This window comes from Mustelus asterias, chromosome 15 (genome assembly GCF_964213995.1).
Source record: "Mustelus asterias chromosome 15, sMusAst1.hap1.1, whole genome shotgun sequence".
Classification (NCBI taxonomy): Eukaryota; Metazoa; Chordata; class Chondrichthyes; order Carcharhiniformes; family Triakidae; genus Mustelus; species Mustelus asterias.
Window position 1 is genome coordinate 25,008,617 of NC_135815.1, and position 22,886 is coordinate 25,031,502.

General features: G+C 43.1%; 1 protein-coding gene across 1 annotated transcript in view; it reads right to left on the reverse strand.

Annotated features, from left to right (window-relative positions):
• Positions 1-249: 249 nt before the first annotated feature.
• The window catches only part of LOC144504409 (tetratricopeptide repeat protein 7A-like), a 272,644-nt gene continuing 250,007 nt past the window's right edge, over positions 250-22,886 (reverse strand). Inside the window, exon 20 of the mRNA XM_078229665.1 lies at positions 250-1,749. Within this exon, the coding sequence (XP_078085791.1) occupies positions 1,528-1,749 (222 nt within the window). The 3' untranslated portion in view covers positions 250-1,527. The remainder of the gene's footprint in view (positions 1,750-22,886) is intronic.

A 22,886-nucleotide genomic window follows, 5' to 3' on the forward strand; every position in this document is an offset into this window, starting at 1 on the left:
ACTACAACTCTCTACTTTCGGGGAACTAGGTGCCCGACCCTGCTGGAGTGATGGGGGGAGATTCTGGGCCCCCCAGAGGGTCGGGTGCCGGTGGGGGGGGGGGGGTTCCTTGGGCATTGGCATCCTGGCAGTGCCAGCCTGTGGCCCCTGGCACTGCCCAAAGGGCAAAGTGCCAATGCCCAGGGGAACCTTGACACTGCCCATCGGGCATAGGGCAGTGCCTTGGGGGGGGGGGGGGGGGGGGGGTGGAGGGGAGCGAGGCCTAATGGGTGTGTGGCCTGGTGGGGCATGGCCTCTGGGGCAACTGGTGGGGGTGGGGGGTCCTGCTGCCATTCTGATCGCGAGAAGAGGGCGGAAGGCCAGCGATCGGGGCTGGCCATTGGGGGAATCGGGGCTCGGGGGGGGGGCTGTGATTGATGCAGGCTGGGGATGGGGGGAGGGGGTTTGGGGCTGGGCCCGGATATGCTTGGGGGTACAGTGATCGAGCCGTTGGGGAGCAGTGGGCTGGCGTTATGGGGGTCACGGGGCTGGCCAGCCATTGGGAGGCCAGTAGGCAGGGGCCACTGATCTCAGTATTTTCAGATCGGCACATGCACAGTGGCCCGCTCAGCGCAATGCTGCCGGCCTCCCAGGTGGGAATAGACGCCACCCACTGATTATTCACGCAATTCACGCGATTGCCCTCTACAGTGCACAGAGTGTGGGAGATTCATTTTAGAACTCCCACTGAAAAAAACAACAGGATTTACTCCAGTTTTCATGCAAATTTAACACTTAGAATTTTTTTTGGGCGAATCGCCCCCATAATTTAGATTCTTGGCACCCTGGAAGAAGAATATAATGCGCATGTTAAAAAAGTCTGAGGTCATGTACCAACCGACTCAAGAACTGCTTCTTCCCTGCTGCCACCAGACTTTTGAATGGACCTGGACCTGTCTTATATTAAGTTGATCTTTCTCTACACGCTAGCTATGACTGTAACACTACATTCTGCATCCTCTCCTTTCCTTCTCACCAATGTACTCTATGAATGGTATGTTTTGCCTGCGTAGCACTCAGGAAACAATACTTTTCACTGTATCCCAATACATGTGACAATAATAAATCAAATCAAATCAAAATGTTGTTTAAGGGCAGTCATACAGATCCAACCGAGGTTCTTCATGCAGCACAGTCGGGCTATTCTGGAAAGATGCCACCACAGCTGCTGTGGAATAGTGATGTCCTGCTCTGGATATTATCCTGTGTAAGACACTGGATCCACAAAACATCTCATGTCCTGCTATGCCTCACATGGTTCCAAAAGAATTTGCTATGAATGGTAAAACTCCGCCTGATTCGAGGGGGAGCGGTCAGGGAGTGGAGGAGGCCATCGTGAACTTTTGGCAAAAGGAAAATTGGCTAAAGGAGCTCAGATTGATTGTTCCCTGGATATTTTTGCAGCTGAACACTGCTCAATGAGTCAGTGAGTTAAATCGTTGGGAAGAAAAATGCAAGATGTACTAAATGTGACCCATGTGATTGATTTCAAAGCTCTCTCGGTATGACAGTGAATGGAAGTATGGGACTGCTGGCTTCCAGCTCTAACGCAGTCAGAAAATATTCCACAGCTTCTTCATTTTTCCCTTGGCCTTGCACCACCTCCCCCAAACTGTTCCAGGCCTCGTGGGATGTCGACTGAGCCTGCACAGCGTCTCTCAGGAACTTCTCTGCCAAGTCACTCCGGCCCATTTTGTGCAGTGTCCTTCCCTACAACAGAATAAAAGACAAAGATCAGGGCACCGTGTGGAGAATTAACACAATTTATGATGCACAGTCCAAGGACATGAAAAGCATTAATTTAGAAAAGAAGGTGCTAGTGTTTATAGGTTATCTTTTATGTCCTCGGGACATTTCACATCACTCCACAGATAATAAATTACATTTGAAGGGCTGTGATACGCGGGCAACCGGAGCAACTAATTTGTGCACACAGGTTCCCACAAGGAGCAAGAAGATAAATCACCACAATAGTATGAAAGCAAAAAACTTTCTAGAGATCTGAAATAAAGACAGAAAGTGCTGGAAATATTAGGCAGTTTATTTTTTTTAATGTTCATTCGTGGGACATGGGCGTCGCTGGCTGGCAGCATTTATTGCCCATCCCTAGTTGCGGCAGCAAGTTAACATTTCAAGTTCCAAAGTAGTCATATTCAACTCAAAATGTTTGCTCTGTTTCTATCTTCACAGAGGTTGCCAATGTGTTGAGTATTTCCAGCATTGTTTGAAGATAAATAAATGATGTTAATCGGTGTTTGGTGGATTGAACGACAGAGTCATGTCAGCCTTGACAGCAGTAGAACTAATAGAATCCATAAAATCCTTACAGTGCATCGAGTCAGGCACCGACTCTCTGAGAGAGCATCTTCCCCAGGCCCAACTCCACCCTATCCTCTTAAACCTGCACCTTTACCATGGCTAATCCACCTAATCTAACCTACACATTTCTGGCTTGAAGGTGGGTAGGAGACCCAATGAGGTGGGTTGGCACTCTTAAATATCATAATAAGGTTGTAAGCCTACTCTCAATCATCAGCAAAATGATGACGACAACAATGATACAGCCTTAGCCCAAATATGAAATAAAGAGCTCAATTCCATAGAGTGACTGCCAATGTCTGACAGAGAGTGGCACCAAGGAGCCCTCGTAAATTTTTTAATAAGGGTCAGGGAGAAGACTTGACTGGTTGGAGTCATACCTAGCACAAAGGAAAATGATTGAGAGTTGTTAGAGGTCAATTACTTCAGTGTCATGTATTCCTCAAGGTAGCGTCCTCAGCCAAGAGATCGTCAACAGCTTATCAGTGAACTTCCCTCCATTTTAAGGTCGGAAATGACCAGAAACTTAACTGCACCAGTCACATAAACACTGTGGCTACAAGAGTAGGTCAGAGACTGGAATTCCACAGTAACTCACCTCCTGACTCTCCAAATGCTGTCCACCATTTATAACACCCAAGAGGTTTGACACCAACCAGGGCAAAGCAGCTCACTTGATTGCCATTCCACCCACCACATTCAACATTCACTCCTTCTACTGCCGATTCACACCAACAGCAGTGTGTACCAAACTACAAGATGCACTGCAACAACTCAACCAAGGCTCCGTCGACAGCACCTTCCAAACCCCTGACTTCTATCAGCACCTGCAAATTCCCTTCTAAGCCACATACCATTCTGATTAATATATCACTTCTCCTTCACAGTTGTGGGTTAAAATCCTGGAACTCCCTTCCTAATGGGCGGCACGGTAGCACAGTGGTTAGCACAGCTGCTTCACAGCACCAGAGACCTGGGTTCGATTCCCAGCTTGGGTCACTGTCTGTGTGGAGTTTGCACGTTCTCCCAGTGTCTGTGTGGGTTTCCTCCGGGTGCTCCGGTTTCCTCCCACATTCTGAAAGGCATGCTGGTTAGGTGCGTTGACCCAAACAGGTGCCAGACTGTGACGACTAGGGGAATTTCACAATAACTTCATTGCGGTTTTAATGTAAGCCTTACTTGTGACCAATAAACAAACTTTACTTTTAACAGCACAGTGGGAGTACCAACACACATGGCCTGCAGTGGTTCAAGAAAGCAGCTCACCACCACTTTCTCAAGGGCAATTAGGGCTGGAAAACAAATGCAGTGAATACTACATAGAAAATGCACTGTAGCAGCCTGATAAGGTTTCTTCAACGGTTCATTCCAAACTCACAACCTCTACTACCTACAACAAAGGCAACAGGGACAAGGAAACATATCACTTGTATGTTTTCCTCCAAGTCATGCACCATCTTGACTTCAAAGTTTATTGTCATTTCTTCATTGTCAAAATCCTGAAATTCGCTACCTAACGGCACTGCAGGGGTAACTTCACCACACAGCCTGCAATGGCTTGAGAAGACAATTCACACGTAATTAGGACTGGGCAATAAAGGCTGGCCTTGCCAGCAACACCCACAGGAAAAAAATAAAGAACTCTAACAAATTAAAATATCCTATTCTAAGAAGTGGCAGAGGCTTCTGGGTAATGGACACAATCCAACATTCTTAGTTTCAAAAGAACAGCCTACAGAGGTATGCATGCATTTCCGAAGTACAATAGAAATGAGTCATTCGATTTAGGCATGCATAACCTGAGTTTATAGAGCAGTAATTCACCAATGTAATTTCAAATCTTCCACCTTCAACCTTTCAAAGTTAAAGCATACGGGTTAGGCATTACTCTCTCTTCCCATATGAGTTTTTGAAAATGTTCCCACTTACCCTTCCCTTTCTACTAGGGCTGGGATATTTCATCAACCAATGCTATGGTATTTGTTGACTCTCCACATTTGATCAAGCTGTGAGCTTGGTGGTATGTCATGTTGCAAGCAACATCTGTGTGCTTAATTCCGACTCTAGTCATTGTTTATTTACTTAGCTGCAATATCTAATTTTAAAATATATTACAACTCTTCTCCACCCTGCTGCCTCGCTCCTCAAAAGGCAAATAGGAACAGAGTCTGCATTCAGTCCCTTGAGCTGTTCTGCATTTAGTTCAACTAGGACCCTGTAAGGTGGCATGGTGGCACAGTAGTTAGCACTGCTGCCTCACAGCACCAGCGACCCGGGTTTGATTTCCGGCTTGGGTCACTGTTTGTGCAGAGTCTGCACATTCTCCCCGTGACTGCGTGGGTTTCCTCTGGGTGCTCCGGTTTTCTCCCACAGTCCAAAAGATGTGCTGGTTAGGTGCATTGGCCATGCTAAATTCTCCCTCGGTGCACCCGAACAGGTGCCGGAGTGTGGCGACTAGGGGATTTTCACAGTAACTTCATTGCAGTGTTAATGTAAGTCAACTTGTGACACTCTAATAAATAAAATAAATAAATAAATAAAGGGAGACATTGTTCTAACTGCTTCTTTCTTCACCTTACAAACCAGGGCAAAGCAGCTCACTTGATTGCCATTCCACCCACCACATTCAACATTCACTCCTTCTACCGCCGATTCACACCAACAGCAAACTGGAAAGCAATGTCAAGGATAGGGAAAAGCCATGTCTGGATAGTGAGGTTCACTGGTTCACATTGCTGTCACATTTTGAGGAATTGACTCTTGATCCTGACAAGGCTATAGGGACTCTGGAGACATAGAAATGGGGTCTGCCATAGCCAGTCTCAACATCTTCCAGTTCAGGAAGTGCACAGAAATCCTCCTTGTGTGGCAACTTGTGAATGCCTAAGCTGTCATCTCATTATTTGAAGCAGCAGAATCTTCTGTTGATTGTGCCGATTTCTCATGACCGCCTTTTTCTTGCATCTCCACAGGGCTGGCTGTAGAGGGGGAGGAGCTGACACACCGGCAACATGTTCTTGTCAAGAGGAATCCTGCACAGTCATACCGTTCTTGAGTACTCACCAACAGGGCCGATATTGGCACTTCAGTGGGTCCTCACATGGTATTACAGAAGATGGCTGCAGCATGTGTGCCATCTATGAGAGTAAGAAGTTTAACAACACCAGGTTAAAGTCCAACAGGTTTATTTGGTTGCAATTGCTACCAAATAAACCTGTTGGACTTTAACCTGGTGTTGTTAAACTTCTCACTGTGTTTACCCCAGTCCAACGCCGGCATCTCCACATCATCTATAAGAGTATCAGGGCTTCTTCGACAGCACCTTCCAAACCCACAACTTCTACTGCCTGGAAGAACAAGAGAAGCAGGCGCATGGCAACATCACCCCCACCATATACTATTGATGGGTCAAAATTCTGGCTCTCCCTAAGAGTACTGTGCATGGCACCTTCTCAAGGGCAATTAGGGGTGGGTAATAAATATTGCCTTTGCCAGTGACGCCCACATCTCACGAAGAAATAAATAAATCTGAACTCTATTTACAGCCTTTTATAACCTTAACAACAAAAATCTGCCAGTTTGGGTCTTGATATTTCAGATGACCCAACACTCTCAGCCTTTTTGGGAATCAAGTTCAAGATTTGTGTGAAAAATACTTTCTAATTTTACTCCTAAATGCCTAGCTCCAATTTAAGAATACGCCTTCTTGTTCTGGATTCTATCCCACCAGAGGAATTAGTATCCATCCTATCAAAATCATTCCATCATTGTAAATATCTCAATTAAATCATCTCTCAATCTACTAAATTTAAAGGAATACAAGTCGAGTTCACACCACTTGTTCTTGTAATTTAACTTGTTAAGGTCATTTGTACCATACTTCCTCCAAGGTCAATATCTTTGCCCTGAGCTTTGGTGTCCAGACCTGAATGCAATACTCCAGACAGAGTCTGACACAGGTTCTGTCTGTAAGGTTTTCCCATCACATTCACCCCTCCATTCCAACCTCCTTGAGAATAAGGTCAACATTCTATTTGCCTTTTTGATTGCTTTTTGTACTTGTAATCTAGCTTTTGATGTATTGTGCACTGGGCCAGACATCCGCAGATCCCTTTGCTCCTCCACATTTTCTGGTTTCTTACCACAGAGAAAATATTCCGATTTGTCTTTCCCACCTCCAAAGTGGATGACCTCAGACTTCCCCAATTCAAATTCTATTGGTCACAGTTGTGTCCACTAACTCCACCTTTCTACATCCCTTTGTGATTTTTGTTTCCCATCCACACAACTTACTGTGGCTCCAAACTTAGTGTCACCTGCAAACTTGGAAATACACGTCTCAAGTCCTTCATCTACTCACTAACCTTGTGAAAATATCTTACTACATTTGAGGTAGGTTTCATTCGATTTTAAGATACTCTGCATTTTGGCTAATTTAGATTGGCTGTCAAAGAATAAGTTAGGCAAGTTCACAATGCTCCTTTGTAAGATGATTATCTCTATTGCACAAACCTCATGCTACCTGTAAGGGTACCTTCGCAGCCTGGGTGAACACAAAGCAAATTTGCCATGTTTTCTGAGAGTGGCCTTTCAGAAGACAAAAAACAAAGAAAATTACAGCACAGGAACAGGCCTTTCAGCCCTCCAAGCCTGCACCGACCATGCTGCCCAACTGAACTAAAACCCCCTACTCTTCTGGGGACCATATCTCTATTCCCATCGTATTCATGTATCTGTCAAGACACAGATTGAAAGTCACTATTGTAACTGCTTCCACAACCTCCCCCAGCAGTGAGTTCCAGGCACCCACCACCCTCTGGGTAAAAAAAACTTGCCTTGTACATCTCCTTTAAACCTTGCTCCTTGCACCTTAAACCTATGCCCCTCATAATTGACTCTTCCACCCTGAGAAAAAAAACTTCAGACTATCCACTCTGTCCTTGCCCCTCATAATCTTGTAGACTTCTATCAGGTCGCCCTTCAATCTCCAACTTTCCAATGAGAACAAACCAAGTTTCTCCAACCTCTCCTCATAACTAATGCCCTCCATACCAGCCGCTGATTTTATTCTGACAGGATCTTCCAACAATTAGCCTTAGAAGTACGCCAAACTTATTTTGGGGTTTCCACCTCTGTTTGAGACTTGTGTCAGGGACTGGTGGTATAATATGGCACTTTATCCAGGCTAAAAGCAGTTAAATATATTTTTGCATGAAGACTAGAGAGTTTTAAGCTGCAGAATTTAACACTTTACAGTGCCAGCAACCAGTGCCAACAATCATTACATTAGATGCAGAGTGAAGTACTTTTAATTTGCTCTCACATTAGACTTCAGTTTCAAACCTCGGAATAGTAGGTTTTAAAGAACAAGTACAGTACAGGAACAGGACTTCAGCCCTCCATGCCCGTGCTGATCATGTTGCCCTAACTAAACTAAAAAAGACCTTCTGAAAGAACAAAGAAATACTCAGTAGCATTTTCCATTTCCCATGAAAACCATCACTTGTGGCTTCTCTGCACCTTGTTGCCAATTATTAACAAAGGAACAATATGTTGCTATGGCCCCAACCCTGCTCGGTCCGAGCAGGTCTGGGGCCATAGCAACAAATTGTTCCTAAATATTGTGACTATGAAGACGCATCTCATGTAGGAATCCTACAACCAAACAGAAAGACAGAAGGGACATTTCATCCCATCAGTCAGGGCTGGATTTTACCCAGGTCTCGTGAGGAAGAGGATAATCTACTTCTCCAGTCACACAACAAAAGGGGTCACTAGACTATCGAAGTCTTGGGTTACAATCAATGCCTTTTGAATCAAGTAGGTTCAATTGATAGGCTGCGGCGCATTGATTTGACTTTTACTTTCACAACCGGGACAGGATTTTTAAAACACATCAGGGTAGAGTTTCTGCTTTGGGAGCCGTCATCAAGGGCATGAAATGCTCAAGATTGTACATAATAGCCCGATCTTTGTTTAGTAATAAATTCTCCAAAATGCTATGGCAACAGCAGCTTAGCTTCAAGCTGCTGGTTTTGTTACAAGAAAACAAGATTATAGAAACATTCTGAAGTGAAAACATCCAGTTCAGGCAATATAGGTAAAATGGAAATCACTACATGGGTTTATTATATATCCTGACATTACCTCTCCTCCCTTCCTTACAGCTATCACAATGGCATCTCAGTTTAGAGTCAGTTAAACCTCAAGTCATTCAAGCACAGCCAAGTCTGAATAGGAGCCAAGGCTGGGTTGAACTTTGGAAGCATAGGAATGCAGCATTCTGGCCAGCTAAACCACCCCCCCACCCAAACTACAAATAACAGTATGTCATACTCAATAAACAAAACATTGCCACGGTTAGAGCACTAGAAACAGAGAAGTCTTTTGAGAAACATGGGCTCTCAGACTAGAAGCCATAGTGAATTGAACAAAGCATTTTATAAAAAACATGTCTGAAAGTAAATCGCTGAACTTCATTGAAACAAGAGTGACTTGAGAGGTCTGTAAAACTGCACAAGCTCACTCGTTCTCTACCTTACTGTTTCAATTCTAAAACACTGGGCAAAGGAAGTCAAAAAGTAAGCCAAAAATAGGAACAGTAAATGCTGGGATTACACAAGTCAATCAGGTTCCAAAAAAGAAAATAGGTTAACATTTCAGAGAATGCTTCCAGATTAACTGTAAAGCACTGCAGCAGGAGAGAGTTAGAGCAACATCCCCACCAGTTTAGGTGGGATCTGGATGTAGATGGCTGACAGTATATAGTCAATGTGAACAACAATTACTTTAGTATTTATTTTTGTATTCCCAATCACTTTTAGTGTTGTGTTTCAATTAGTTTCTCCCAATATATAACAAAACACGGAGGAAATAACATGATGTGGAGATGCCGGCGTTGGACTGAGGTGGGCACAATAAGAAGTCTCCCAACACCAGGTTAAAGCCCAACAGGTTTATCCGGCATCACGAGCTTTCGGAGCGCTGCTCCTTCATCAGATGAGTGCAAGGAAACAACAGGCATCTTTACATTGCTTAGAATGTAGCTTAGTTCATTGGTTCCGAACCAGTGTGTCGTGGCACACTGGTATGCCATGAAGAACCCTCCAAGTGTGCCACAAAAAAAGATACAATATGATTCAAAATTTGTTTAATTAAACTAAGACTAACCTTCTTCTTCAGCTCTGTGGTCGGCATCTCCAGACCCCCGATGGATCTTGGGCCTCCCTTGCATGCGCCGGCAGGGAAAGAGCCACACATGCGCAGTTTTGATTTGTTTATGTGCATAACCAGCAGGACTTGGAGCTGAAGACAAAGGTCCCCATTCGCCTGCACAAAAAGTGAAGCTCAACAAGGGCGCAAAAACCCAGGGAGAAGTGAGAGAGACAGGGAGAGGTTAACAAAAACAGGCGAGAGGACAGGGAGAAGTTAAGAACAAAGTTTCCAGGAAGGGAAGAAGACAGAGAAAATAGGAGGCGTGCTTAAAAATGTTTTTCTCGTACAGAGGTGTGCCATGACATATAAAAGGTTGGGTCCCAGTGGCTTAGCCTCTCAGTTTGCGTTTGCTTGCAATGCTGTCCTCTCACTTGAAACACAATTCATCTTTATCTATTTGCCATTAATTAAATGCCAGTTGTGGCAAACTGGTGCTTTATTTTTACATTATTTTGTTCACTTTCCCGCTGACAAATACATTTTTCTTTATCTAATTTTCCTTCTGGTAAAGGCTTCCGAACTGTGGTTCACCTGGGTAAACAACATTGATGCTCAGGGCTCGTGGGTGGTTGCTCTCTCAAGAATGTTAATATTCCCAAAGCTTCATACCAGGAGCTGCAAAGCACCACCAGTGATGAGCCTCTCCCTTTTGATTTTATCACTCTTAATGTTGTGGTACCTGCTTATTGTTAACTGAACATTAAATGGCTCTAAATGGGGTAGGTATTTTGAGGCAACTACACTCTAATTCTTTTTGCTCTTATTTTTGAGAACAAAAAGCAGATAGTCATTACAGCAGCAACTTGAGTAATTATTCAGGCATTACAACCCCTTTGGTTGCATCAGCTTCCATTACACTCAAGAAGAGTCATCCAGTCTCGAAATGTTGGCTCTATTCTCCCTCCACAGATGCAGTCAGGCCTGCTGAGTTTCTCCAGCATTTTCTGTTTATGTTCCATTAGACCTAACTCAGATTGAGAATGAAGCAGGGACTGAAACTATGTTCAAGCTAACACTACATCAGAGCAGTGACACTCAGAGCCTAGGTCTTACAACATCACTGGAATTAATTACATTGTTAAAGAAAGGAATGGAGGCATTGTTTACCATCCCAGAGGAGGTGGCCACTGTACAGTGTGCCCTACATGATACTAAAAGAGAAAACGCTGGAAAATCTCAGCAGGTATGGCAGCATCTGTAAGGAGAGAAAAGAGCTGATGTTCCAAGTCCACATGACCCTTTGTCAAAGCTGCCCGAAACGGTTACTGTTTGTGCTGAGGGTCTGTTCCTGATATTGTTATATATTAAAGACCAGAGGTAAAATTTTATTGGCACGTCAGCCCGAAGTTCGGACGATCCTGCCCGAGGCCAACAGAGAATGCTGTTCTCCAAGCCTCGCCTGCCCCCGGAATCGGGACGAGCATGCCAGTAACATTCCGGCCCAGGAGCACTTCCTGTTAGCACACTGAGGCAAGTGGCAGTAGGAATGAGTATGAAATTGACAGAACGCAAAAAAAATGGGACTGAACAATAATGGAAATAAGGTCATATCAATGGGATGGGAACAAACTCACACTGATTCCCACATGATGATTCTGGCGAACTATGAGTGGGGAGAAAAAAGAGAAAAAAGGGGTCCTTGCATTATTACAAGTTTAATGAAAGGGGCAAAGGTTCTCAGTTCTATGGTCAGAATAGATCTTGAGAGAGTGCTTTGTATGAACATCATTAATGTATCCTTCTCAAATAGATTAATTATTTAAAAAATACAAGTTCTGTGACAGCAAGGTAGTGAACTAAAACAGCAAGCAACTCGGGTTTGTGTTTGCTGACTGAGTGGAGGTGTTCTGCAAAGTGGTCACCCAATCTTCGTTCGGTTTCCCCAGTGTAGAGGACACCGCAGGTGAGCAGCAAATACAGTAATACTAAATTGAAAGAAGTACAAGTAAACCGCTGCTTCGGCTGGAAGGAGTGGTTGGAGCTTTCGGCGTGAGGAGAAAGGAGGTTAAAGGGGCCGCTGTTATGCTTCCTATGATTGTACGGGAAGGGGGAAAACGAGATGTTGGGGATGACTGAGTAGCAGACCAGGCTATCATGGAGGGAATGATCTCTTTGGAATACTGACACTGGAGGGGAGGGAAAGATTTGGTGATGGCACCATGCTGGAGGCGGGTGGCGGTAATGATGGAGGATGATCCTTTTAATATGCAGCTTGGTGGAGTGAAAAGTGACGAACTTTCTCACGATTTTGGGAAGGAGGGGGAGGGCTGAGAGCAGAAGTGTGGGAAATGGGCCAGGCACGGTTGAGGGCCTTGTCAACAAAAGTTGTGGACCAGAATCCTTGGTTGAGGAAAAAGGAAGACCTATCAGAAGCGTTGTTGCAGAAGCTTTCATCATCAGAACAGGTGCGACTGAGAAACTGGGAGAACGGAATTAGTTCTAACCGGAGGCAGGATGTGAGGAAGTGTAGTCGAGATAGCCGTGGGAGTCACTGGGTTCACAATGAAAATAAAGTTCAATATTGGGTTTTTAAAATAGGACAAGAGAAACTGAACATTTTAGCATGCAAACTCTAACAATGCTGTAGTTAATGGAATGCAGTGCAATGTGACATTGTGGGACATTCTGCTGACCTGATAGTGGAAGGGAAATTGGATTTGTATTTGATCTAAAGTGAAATCATGACTGTTGTATTTGAATAATGGCTATGCGGGGAAATGATAATTTCCCAACCACGTTTTATAATGTGACTTGAAGAATTTCCAGAGCTGCTCTTTTAATTACTCACATTTCGGTCCTTGGTTTGCTGCAACATTCCAGTGAAGTTCGAGGACCAGCACCTCATCTTCCGATTAGCTATTTTACTTTCTGCTGGACTCAAATATAACACTGAGTTCAACAATTTCACACCATGAACTCTGTCGCCCATTGTGATTCTGCCTTTTTGCCATGGGCCAGTCTGAATCTTCTTTTTCATTTAGTTTTCAGGCAGAGCTGTTCATTATTTTGCCAATTACACTTACTCAGGACAAAGCTTTGTTTCTTTTCTACGATCATTACCACTCCCTTTGCCTTCTGCTCCATGACATCTTTGTCATTTCCTCACCCTCTGCCCTATCCCAGACTTTCCCTTTCGTTCTTCCTGTCCTCCCTTCAATGTCATAAAACCATCACATTTCTACTTCATTTTGTACTGAAGAAGGTTCATACTCATCTTGAAATGTTAATCTGCTTCTCTCTCCACAGATGCTGCCGGACCAGCTGAGTATTTCCAGCACTTAGTTTTTATTGCAGATTTCCAGCATCTGCAGTATTTTGCCTTTTGAATTCTGTCTGCTGGACTATCCTGTATGAGGTAGCGGTTTCCTCCCACATTCTGAAAGACGTGCTGGTTAGGTGCATTGACCCGACAGGCAGCGGAGTGTGGTGACAAGGGGAATTTCACAGTAACTTCATTGCCGTGTTAATGTAAGCCTCATTTGTGACTAATAAATAAATAAATCGTCACCTTCATTTTCTCCATCATAGAATCTACTAAATGCATTCAATTTTTAAAAGAGGGAACTAAGCAGTCTGTGAAGTTGTACGGACTAAGTAATGGCATGATGGGAAAATTGGTCAACTATTTGGTACAATATAAGAACGGCTGACCAAGCTATTTCAAAATGCCTGACCCCTGTAAGACCTGATAAGGCTGACTCCGCATAACTTAAGACATGAATAAGACCAGAGAAGGTCAAGCTATTCCAAAATGCCTGACCTCTAAGGCCTGATAAGATTGACTCCTCAAAACCTAGGGCTGTATGAGTAAGACAAGAAGGAGTCACCGACCTTTTTCTGTTACATCAAAGGATAAGATAAGGGTATGAATGATGAGACAAAGAGTTCTAGGAGGTCAGCAGATTGTACCACGGTTAATGACATTGCTTATGATTCTATTACTGATCGAATTCCTGAATAAGCTGTAGTCACGCAAACTGATAATGATTATGTATAAATACTGAACTGATTCTTCGTGTAAGCGCGGACTTGAGGAGGAATTAGCAAGTTGTACCAACTGCTCTCTGAACTCAAGTTTCAACCAATACTGCATGCAGTCTTTCGTAAATAAAGACTAGTTATTTTGTCAGAATGAACTTTGTTGAGTTTTTCTATCACAGTCAAGAAGCAGGAAAGTTTCCACTTCAACAAGTCAATCGGCATGAAAATGAAAATCTGGAAAATGTATCCTTGGACATTGCAGGTAATAAAGTAAAACTCTATGATATCAACTCAACTTTAGCAATGTACATTATTCAACTCACAGCAGACAGGTGGTGTACTCGTGATCCAGCAACACCGCAATCATCTGTCTCCCGTTATATTTGATAACCTGACTTTCCTTGTCTTTGTACTCTTCATTCCCATTGCTAAACAAAGATTATGCAGCTATTTATCTGTTTGCATTGGTTATTGTTCATGCTATGCATCCATTCTCCTAACGATAATTCTAATGATACATCCTGATGACTGATTTGCCAACCAGTGGAAAAGATCTGTGCCCTCTCAAAATCCTTTGTGATTTTGCAAACCTTTATTAGCTCTCTCTTTCCCAGTCAGAAAAGTTCCAATTTTTCAATTCACAAGAGGCCAGTGGAATGTGAAAGGCCATAAGTCTATGGGGTTTAGCCTCAGTGGGGTGGTTGGGACCCAAGAGATACATTTTGCCGCACTGTGTTTCAAATTTACTTCATTTTGTTCTTCGGCACGAGGAACATTTTAACAGCTGTTCATTTGGTGCCTTATACGTAAACTGTCCTAAAGTTGGAGTAGGTAATACATCGGTTACAAAACATATGTGAATTGCTGCAATTGGACAGTTTTATAAATAAGTAGGTAAGAAACAGAATTAGGCCATTCAGCACCTTGGGCCTGCTCCACTATCCAATAAGATCATGATTGATTTCCTAGTTCAGCAACACATCACTACACTATCTCCACATCCCTTGCTTCCCCTTAATTCCAAACATTTGTCAAATTCCAACTGACTATGCTCAACATCCAAGAATCCACAGCTCTCGGTGGCACAGAACTAAGGTTTACAACCTTTGAATAAAGAAATTTCTGCTCATCTCAGTCCTAAATGTTAGACTCTTTATTCTGAGACTGTGACCATATTTCTAGACTTCCGAGCCAGTGGAATCTGCCTATTAAGGAGCCCTTGAAATTTAATCTTGGCCTATCTTGTTGGTGGCACCCAATTTACATATTATACATCCACTCCATCTGAGCTGAGCTCTGACTGTGGGTGTTTCAATTCCATCCATTTCTGCTCTTTGTAGTAGCTCAGTGTTGGGCACTTAGCCCTCCCATATGATGCCCATAATGTTCTCAATGCATCTCATGTGGAGCCTGTCCAACTGCTTAATATGTATTGAGTAGGTAGTCCATGTCTCACAGGCACATAGGAGGATAGGTATTTCCACAGCTTTGTACACAGCACGTTTTGTTCCAAGTTTCATACCTTGCTTCCTCCATAGTCTCTTGCATAAATAGGCAAATTGCTCTGACAACTCTCTGTCAATGCAAATGTTTCTGGAAATTGTGCTTTTGAAATAGGTGAAGGTATCTTGCACCTTCAGAGTTGTCTCATTGGTAGTTATAGGTGGGGTATAGTCAGAAATTGATGGTGGCTAATGGAGTTCTTCTGTCTTTCTTAAGCTGATGGTTAGCCCATAGTCATTAGTTGCTTTTGAAAAACAGTCCACAATGTGATGAAGGCCACGCCCAGAATGTGACACAAGGGCACAAGTCATCGGCCACCAGCAATTCCCATATTGACATCTAGTAGTTGAAGTTAATTAGTTTCAAAGATGTGCAGGTTAGGTTGATTAGCGCCTGAGTGACCCAAGATGTGTAAGTTAGGGGGCTTAGCAGGGTAAATATATTGGGTTATGGGAGATAGGGTCTGGGTGAGATGCTCTGTCAGAGAGCAGGTGCAGACACAATGGGCCGAACTGCCTGCTTGTTAAAGTTTATTTATTAGTGTCACAAGTCGGCTTACATTAACACTGCAATGAAGTTACTGTGAAAATCCCCTAGTCGCCACACTCCGGCGCCTGTTCCGGTACACAGAGGGATAATTTAGCATGGTCAATCTAACCAGCACATCTTTTGGAACGTGGGAGGAAACCCATGCAGGCACTGCGAGAATGTGCAAGCTCCACACAGACAGTGACCCAAGCCGGGAATTGAACCTGAGTCCCTGGTGTTGTGAGGCAGCAGAGCTCACCACTGTGCCACCGTGCCGCCCTGTAAGCATTCTATGATTTCTGTTCTGAATTGGATGTATATTCGATCAATGTTTCCATTAAATGCCCCAGAAAACATGGCAGCAAATATGGAAAAGAACAAGAGCCACGACACATCACTGTTTCACACTGCTTGTTATGTCAAAGTTGTCAGTGTATTCACCACAGTCAGCATCTCTGGCTGTCATTCCATCATGGAACTGCTCTTTCAGAGTTACAACCCAATCAGAGCTTCAGGAGAGATTCCCTGTCAGTATTGAGAATAGATGAATGGCCATTGAGGGAGGACTGTACACAGTCTTCAGGGGTTTATAGAAATTCCCCATGTCAAGCAGAAACTTGAAGCTATCTTGACTTGTTTGGCCCGCCATGCATTTTCCATCCTTCACAGAATTTGTTGCAGGTTCCTTTTGCTTTTTAGCAGCGATTGCATCTTTCTTTCCCAGTCATGCTGCATTTTTCTCATGTAACAGTTCCTTAAATTTGATCCTTGTTTATCAAACCAGTCTCAGTGGTTTCTTTTCTGTGTCCCGAGAACATCATTTGCAACTACCAGGGCTGTTAATTTGATGGTTGACCATATCATTTCAATATCACCACTTAGTTTTTCATTGGATGACAGCCGTTTCTCAGGTTTGAGCCTGAATTGTTTGCAACACTCTGCGAAAACCAGTTTCGATACATTTGGCTCTCTGGCCGGGGGGGGTTTAAGGCATGTTGGTTTTCTTTTAAGTGAGATAGTAATTTTTATTTTGAGGTGCAGCATCCTGTGGGTTTTGCAGCACTCACAATAATATATTTTATGTTGCTCTGCCAATGATGATCAAGTCAATCTGATGCCAGTGCCATATTTCACTCTGCTATTCAGAAGAATCTGTGACTGGCTGATAGCTCTGTTAGCCTCCTCTGTTCACTTAAAGCAGCAATGTCAATGTTGTATATCACGAGAGGTCCCAGCCAACGAGAGTTATTCTGTGCTGGGGTCGGGAGCTGTTGTCTTCATCAAGTACATTCCGTGAAGCTAAGTAGAGTTCCCGTGGTCGACTGCAGGGGATTATCTTCAGCACCTTCTGTGCCTGTGCCAATGAACTTTACAGCTATGCCGCGATACTTTCAGTACAAACAAGGGAATACCATTTCCTCTGCTACATCTGTCAGGGCAGCTTTAATGCACTTGAGAGTAGGTGGTTGAAGGTTTGCAATCTCCCTCACCTGTGGGCACTAGCCTGCGTGTCACTCTCACCTGGTTTAGCATTTGAACCGACACAGTTACAGGGATGGGGCTGCTGCCACATACAAGTTCAGCCACAGGTGTGAGCTGGGTGAGTGGTGATGGTGCAATGACTCATCCAGTTCTGAAGTTAGATGTGGCTGACTCCTGCAGAAGCAACTACCTCTGACACACACCCCATACCTCTTCTAATAACCATAAATATAACGTGTTTTTAACACAGCTCTCAAACAGTGCCCTATTTCAATAGGCAACAGAAAAATCACTGATCTCTAAATTACAGTTCAAATTGCACCCCCCCCCCCCCCCCCCCCCCACCGGCCCCCAAGGATAACAAGTAATGTTGAACAGTGGCACATTGTTCCACAAACCCTGTCACTGTTGATGCCCTGTGCCACACAGAGGGAAGATGTTATAGTTTGTACCTTTCCCCACAGCATTCAAGACCAAAACGCCTATGAATTGAACTTTACATCAAAATTCACTGAGCATTCCCTCTTCACAAACACTAACTCAGTAATTCAAGTGGCACTCACAGAGGCTGAAGGAAAAAACAGGCACTGAACCACAGGCGGGATTAGGAGAGGTGGCTAAAGACTTAAACAGCTGATAGGGTGTGAGGGGGGTCTTCGAGTGAAATGTGTGGGGCTTAGGGAAATCCCAGTGATTAACACCCATGCAACTGAAGCACAACAAGCAGATGGGAGGTAAAGTGGAGGAAAGCACAATGACCCAGAGTCAGGAATGGAGTCTTGGGAAGAGTGGTGAGAAGAGGGGTGGGGTGAATGTAGAGCCGCACACGATTACAGATATTAGGTGAATCAGTGAAGGTATTTTAAACATGATGATGAGAATTTTCAATTCGATGTATTGGAGGAATGGAAGCCAATGTGGAGCAATGAGAATAGGGTTCTGTGGGATAGGCGAAAGGCTGGATTGCTTTAGATGAGCTAAAGTTTATGGAGGGTGGAGGATGGGAATTCAACCAGCACACAGTGATGAGTTAGATTTCCTTGATGGTGCAATGCTTGCTCATGAATAGAATTTAAATATTCTCCCTTTGCTATTTGGGATTGTGCTGGGAGCAGGACTACACAATGGGCTTTAAAATGTTGTAGTTAAAGGAATGTGGCCCTTGCATATTGACATAGACATAACATTGGTGTTAGGAGCTTTAGATGGGACATGTTGCTATTAATTATGATGTGGCGATGCCAGCGTTGGACTGGGGTAGGCATTGTAAGAAGTCTCACAACACCAGGTTAAAGTCCAACAGGTTTATTTGGTAGCACGAGTTTTCAGAGCGCTGCCCCTTTATCAGGTGAATCCATAGTAAAACATTAATACTGATGCCAATACGGTATCTGCACTCAAACCACACAATTTCTCAGTAAAAATTTATTACCAACTCCAAACCTCCCTGAGTAAATGGTGAGAAAATTTCTTCTTGAACCCATCAAATCAACAGCCGATTATGCTTATGGTCATTCATAATTTTAAAGAAATAATAAATAGTTGTGGAATTCAAAACCCAAAGCACCAAAAAAAATTACAGAATATCATTTAGTAAAAAATGGAATGTGACCAACTCAATTACTACAAATTAAGTGGCACTGATGTTATTCCCTACATGAAATGAAACTCCTATTATTCCAACATATTAAAGCATCTGACTTACTGCATAGATCTCTTCATGTGTGCAAATTCATATGTAAATAAAAATGTTGCAGCATGAGACATTCCTTCAGAAACAGCTGTTAAAACCAGCAATTCTTAGGGCCCCAATGCAAAAGAAAAAGACAGAACTTCACTGATGCCCAAATATGGTCTCAGTAGAGCTTGCATGTTCCCTAGTTTTTGCAGCAGATATAAATGGAGAAAAATGCTGCATTGCAATTGGCTGACAATCCAACCTTATTCCATTTTATTCTTGGGAGAATCAGAGGGTGAAAGAGGTTAATACAACAGTTATGTAAAAATATTAGAGGGAGAGTTATTCTGACCTCGTGCCATACTATATCAATTGTCAATTGGTCTGAGTTTGTTGCTGGAGTCTGTGTTTATACATCAAACTCATTGAAAGGCTGTCCCCTATGTACGAATCCGCTGAGGCCTATTATTTGTGCATTTCCACAGCTTACTACCTGGTGTAGATTCCTGCTATTACAGGTTAACCACTAGTGAATTTCACACAGTTGCTTCCTTACAAATAGTAATAACTACATGGTTGACACTGTAACACCAACACAAAGTGAATCTGAAATAAAACCTTGTTCCATTGTAATATTGCATTGATATTGCAGTACTCATTGCAACCAAATTAGTGGCAAAAGGATCAATAGCCATTGCTCCAAGTGACTGTAGCAACCTGAAATAATTAGCATGTACTTTATTGTTTACATCCCCAGTGTCAGGGAGGGTCTCGAGCCAAAATGACTGCATGTGCACAGATACTTTGACTGCTGTCACCTTTGCATCAAAATTAATCCTGCAATGGAAACAGGGTATATTGCAGGGCACCACAATTGAGATAAACAGGATAATTTCTTAGCGTTGCATTAATCAATTTAGTCCATGTCTGAGAAGTTGTTAGCACGCACAAGTCGTGACTTGGGATAAACTGTTAAATGATAATTAAGGGTATTGAATTATTTATTTCACTGCAGCAAATTCACACTCTGCTGGGCAGTTGCAAAGTCATCAGTTACAACCATGGAATAAAAAATCCATCACATTACAATTTCTTCTTCAACAAGTACTCTTTTGCATGACAATGATCCCATCCATAACTCCATGCCGTTATCGTGCCAGTATGAAGGAAGATTAGGATAATCTTACCCATCACTCTTTGCTGTTTTACTGTCAGTCTAAGTGTTGGCAATGCAATTGGACTGCAAAGCTAAAAACAGAGCTACCGTGCTATGATGTAATACTACATTAAGCAGCTAGCATTTTTGTTTATTTCCACTACCTCTTGGGCTGAACTTGAAAATACAAAATGCCCAGGGACTTAATTATGAAGTAACTGAACTAAACAAATGGTGATTAGAGGGGTCAGTAATTGGTTGATCCACTTTATAAAGTTCTGTACAAATTTTGCCAATTCTACTGAATAATGTTCAACACTAACACACTGGGCACGATCTTATGACCTCGTCCCACCTGTCGTTTGGTGAGGCGAAGTGGTAAGATTGGATGAGAAGTGAAAAATCAGGTTGGCGCCCCGTTTCTCACCTCTCCTGATCTTACCAGCCCTGTTCTACTGGTAAAATCTTCATGCCCTTAAATATTTATGACATGTCATTAGTGAGTCCTGGTCGCTATTGGCAGGAGGTCTCCCAGTGAACTGGGAGATCGGGGCGCCTGTGCAATGGTGCCCCAAGAGCTCAGCAGCTGGCTTCACCGATGAACATAGCCCACATTTCCGCCGCCGCCGCCCCCCCCCCCCCCCCCCCCGATAATAACGAGAATCACATCCTGGCTCTTTTTTTACACTAAGTGCCATAACATTGTGGCCAGAATTTTACCAGCATGCCTGCCCCAATTCCGGGGGTAGGCGAGGCTCGGAGACAGCATTCTCCATCGGCCTCGGGCGGGATCGTATAAACTTCGGGTGGACGTGCCGGTAAAATTCCGCCCTGTGACTCAGCTCGCTGAAAAAACCAACGCAATTTGCTCGCTCATTCAACACTTCGAATTTATTTTGTAAGATCGTGCGCACTGTTACAACTGAAGCATTGTTGTGATTGGTTGGCTTAGCAATATAAACTATAAGATGGCTGACAGATGGAAAGGAAAAAAAATAATCAATGTACTACACCTTGTATCTCGAAGCATTTCACAAAATTAGTTACTTTGAAGTGAAGCTACTGTTGTTATGGAGACAAACTGGACAGCAATTGTTTTGCATACAAAATTTCTCTATTAGGGTGGAGAAATGTCGACCAAGCACACTGCAGACGCTCTGCTCTCCAATCTTATTTAAATAGTACCATGGGTTCTGGAACATCCATTCAGAACAAGCTGACAGAGCCAAAAATACATTTGTTTTACTTCAGCATTTTTTTACTGTTGGATACATTTTTCAAAGGCTTTCTAAATAAGACACAACTAGCACAGTTTCAGGTCACTTTCAAGAGCGAAGATAACCTTCTTCTACCAAAAGCATTATTAAATCTCTCCTGCTGTATTCACCCTCACTACCAAAACAAGTGTGAAGAGTTGAAGAATTTCCACATCACTAAGAAAGTCCATCATTCAACTGTCTATGTGAGTGTTACCTTCTCCATTAAGCCAAATACTCTTCCTACTGTTGCCTTTTTCTCTCTAGATTCTCACGTCTGCCCTCAAGATCTCTCCAAGCTTATTTTATTCATGCGACTTGCTGTGTGCTCACATGATCCATTCCCACTAAACTCCTGTTCACCCAAATTCCTTCAAACTAGCTGGCATTTCAAATGGTTTCTTTTTCTTGGGACTGTCCTGTTTCTTTTCAAAACCTCCATTTTAAAAAAATTAGTGCTTACTCCTCTATCCTTGGCAATGACTATCCTATCTTAAAACTTTCTTACCTCTCCAAGGCCCCTGATCCATTTTCACCTCTTCTGCAACTTGTTTGAATCTCTCCAACCAACTCTTGGAACATAGAAATAGCAGCTGGCAATTCAGCTCCTCAAGCCTATTGCAGCATTCAATGAGATCATGGCTGTTCTGTGACCCAACTCCATTAACCTGCCTTTGCCCCATATCCCTTAATGCCCTTAAACAGCAAAAATGTATCAGTCTCAGATTTATAATTTAGAGTTGATCTAGCATTAATTCCCCTTTGTAGAAGTGTTTATTAATCTCACCCCCGAAAGATCTAGCTCAATTGTTTAGATTATACTCCTTAGTACTATACTCTCCAACCTGAGGAAATCGTTTCCCTTCATGTACTGGCTCTAATCCCTTTAATACTTTGGCCAGGTCAGCGCTTAACCTTCTAAGTTCCAGGCAATGTTGCCCTAGTTTGTGTCATCACTCCTCATAATTTAACCATTGCAGTAAATGTATAATTCTGTAAACCAATGCTGTGCTTCCTCCAAGGCCAATACACCCTTCTTAAGGTGTGGTGCTCAGAACTGCTCACTGTAATCCAGTTATGGTCTAACCGGGATTTTATATAGCTGAGGTTAGACTTCTGCACCCTTTTGTTATAGCCCCCTAGATATAAAGGCCAGCATTCCACTGGCCACTTTGATTATTTTCTGTACCTGTTTGTGACATTTTAATGACTCTGCAGCCCCAAAACTCTTCGGACCTCTCATTTCTAGTTCACCACAATTGATGTTCTATCCATTTTAGGTCCAAAGTGAATGGCCTCACATTTGCCTACATTGAAATTCATATGCCAGTTTTCCTCAATCACATAATCTTTCCATATCCCTGTGGTTTTATGCTACTATCAACAGTGTTTACAATATCACTCACCTTTCTGTCATCGGTAAATTTGAATTTGAAGCTTTCTATCCCATCATCTATCACTTGTTACATCTTACCAATTATTGTATGTGCCCATTAACACAATTCTCTGTCTGCACTCAGTCAGTATCCTAACTCAGGCCAATAACCTGCCTTTAATTCCATGGGCTGCAACTTTAGCTAACAGTCTCAAATGAGTAACTCCATTAAATGCCTTCTGGAAGTACATATAAATAACATTCGTAGATATTTCTCTGTCCACAACTTTAATCACCTCTTCAGAAAATTCAGGCTTGACCAATTCTCTACAAATCAATGCTGGTTCTCTCTGG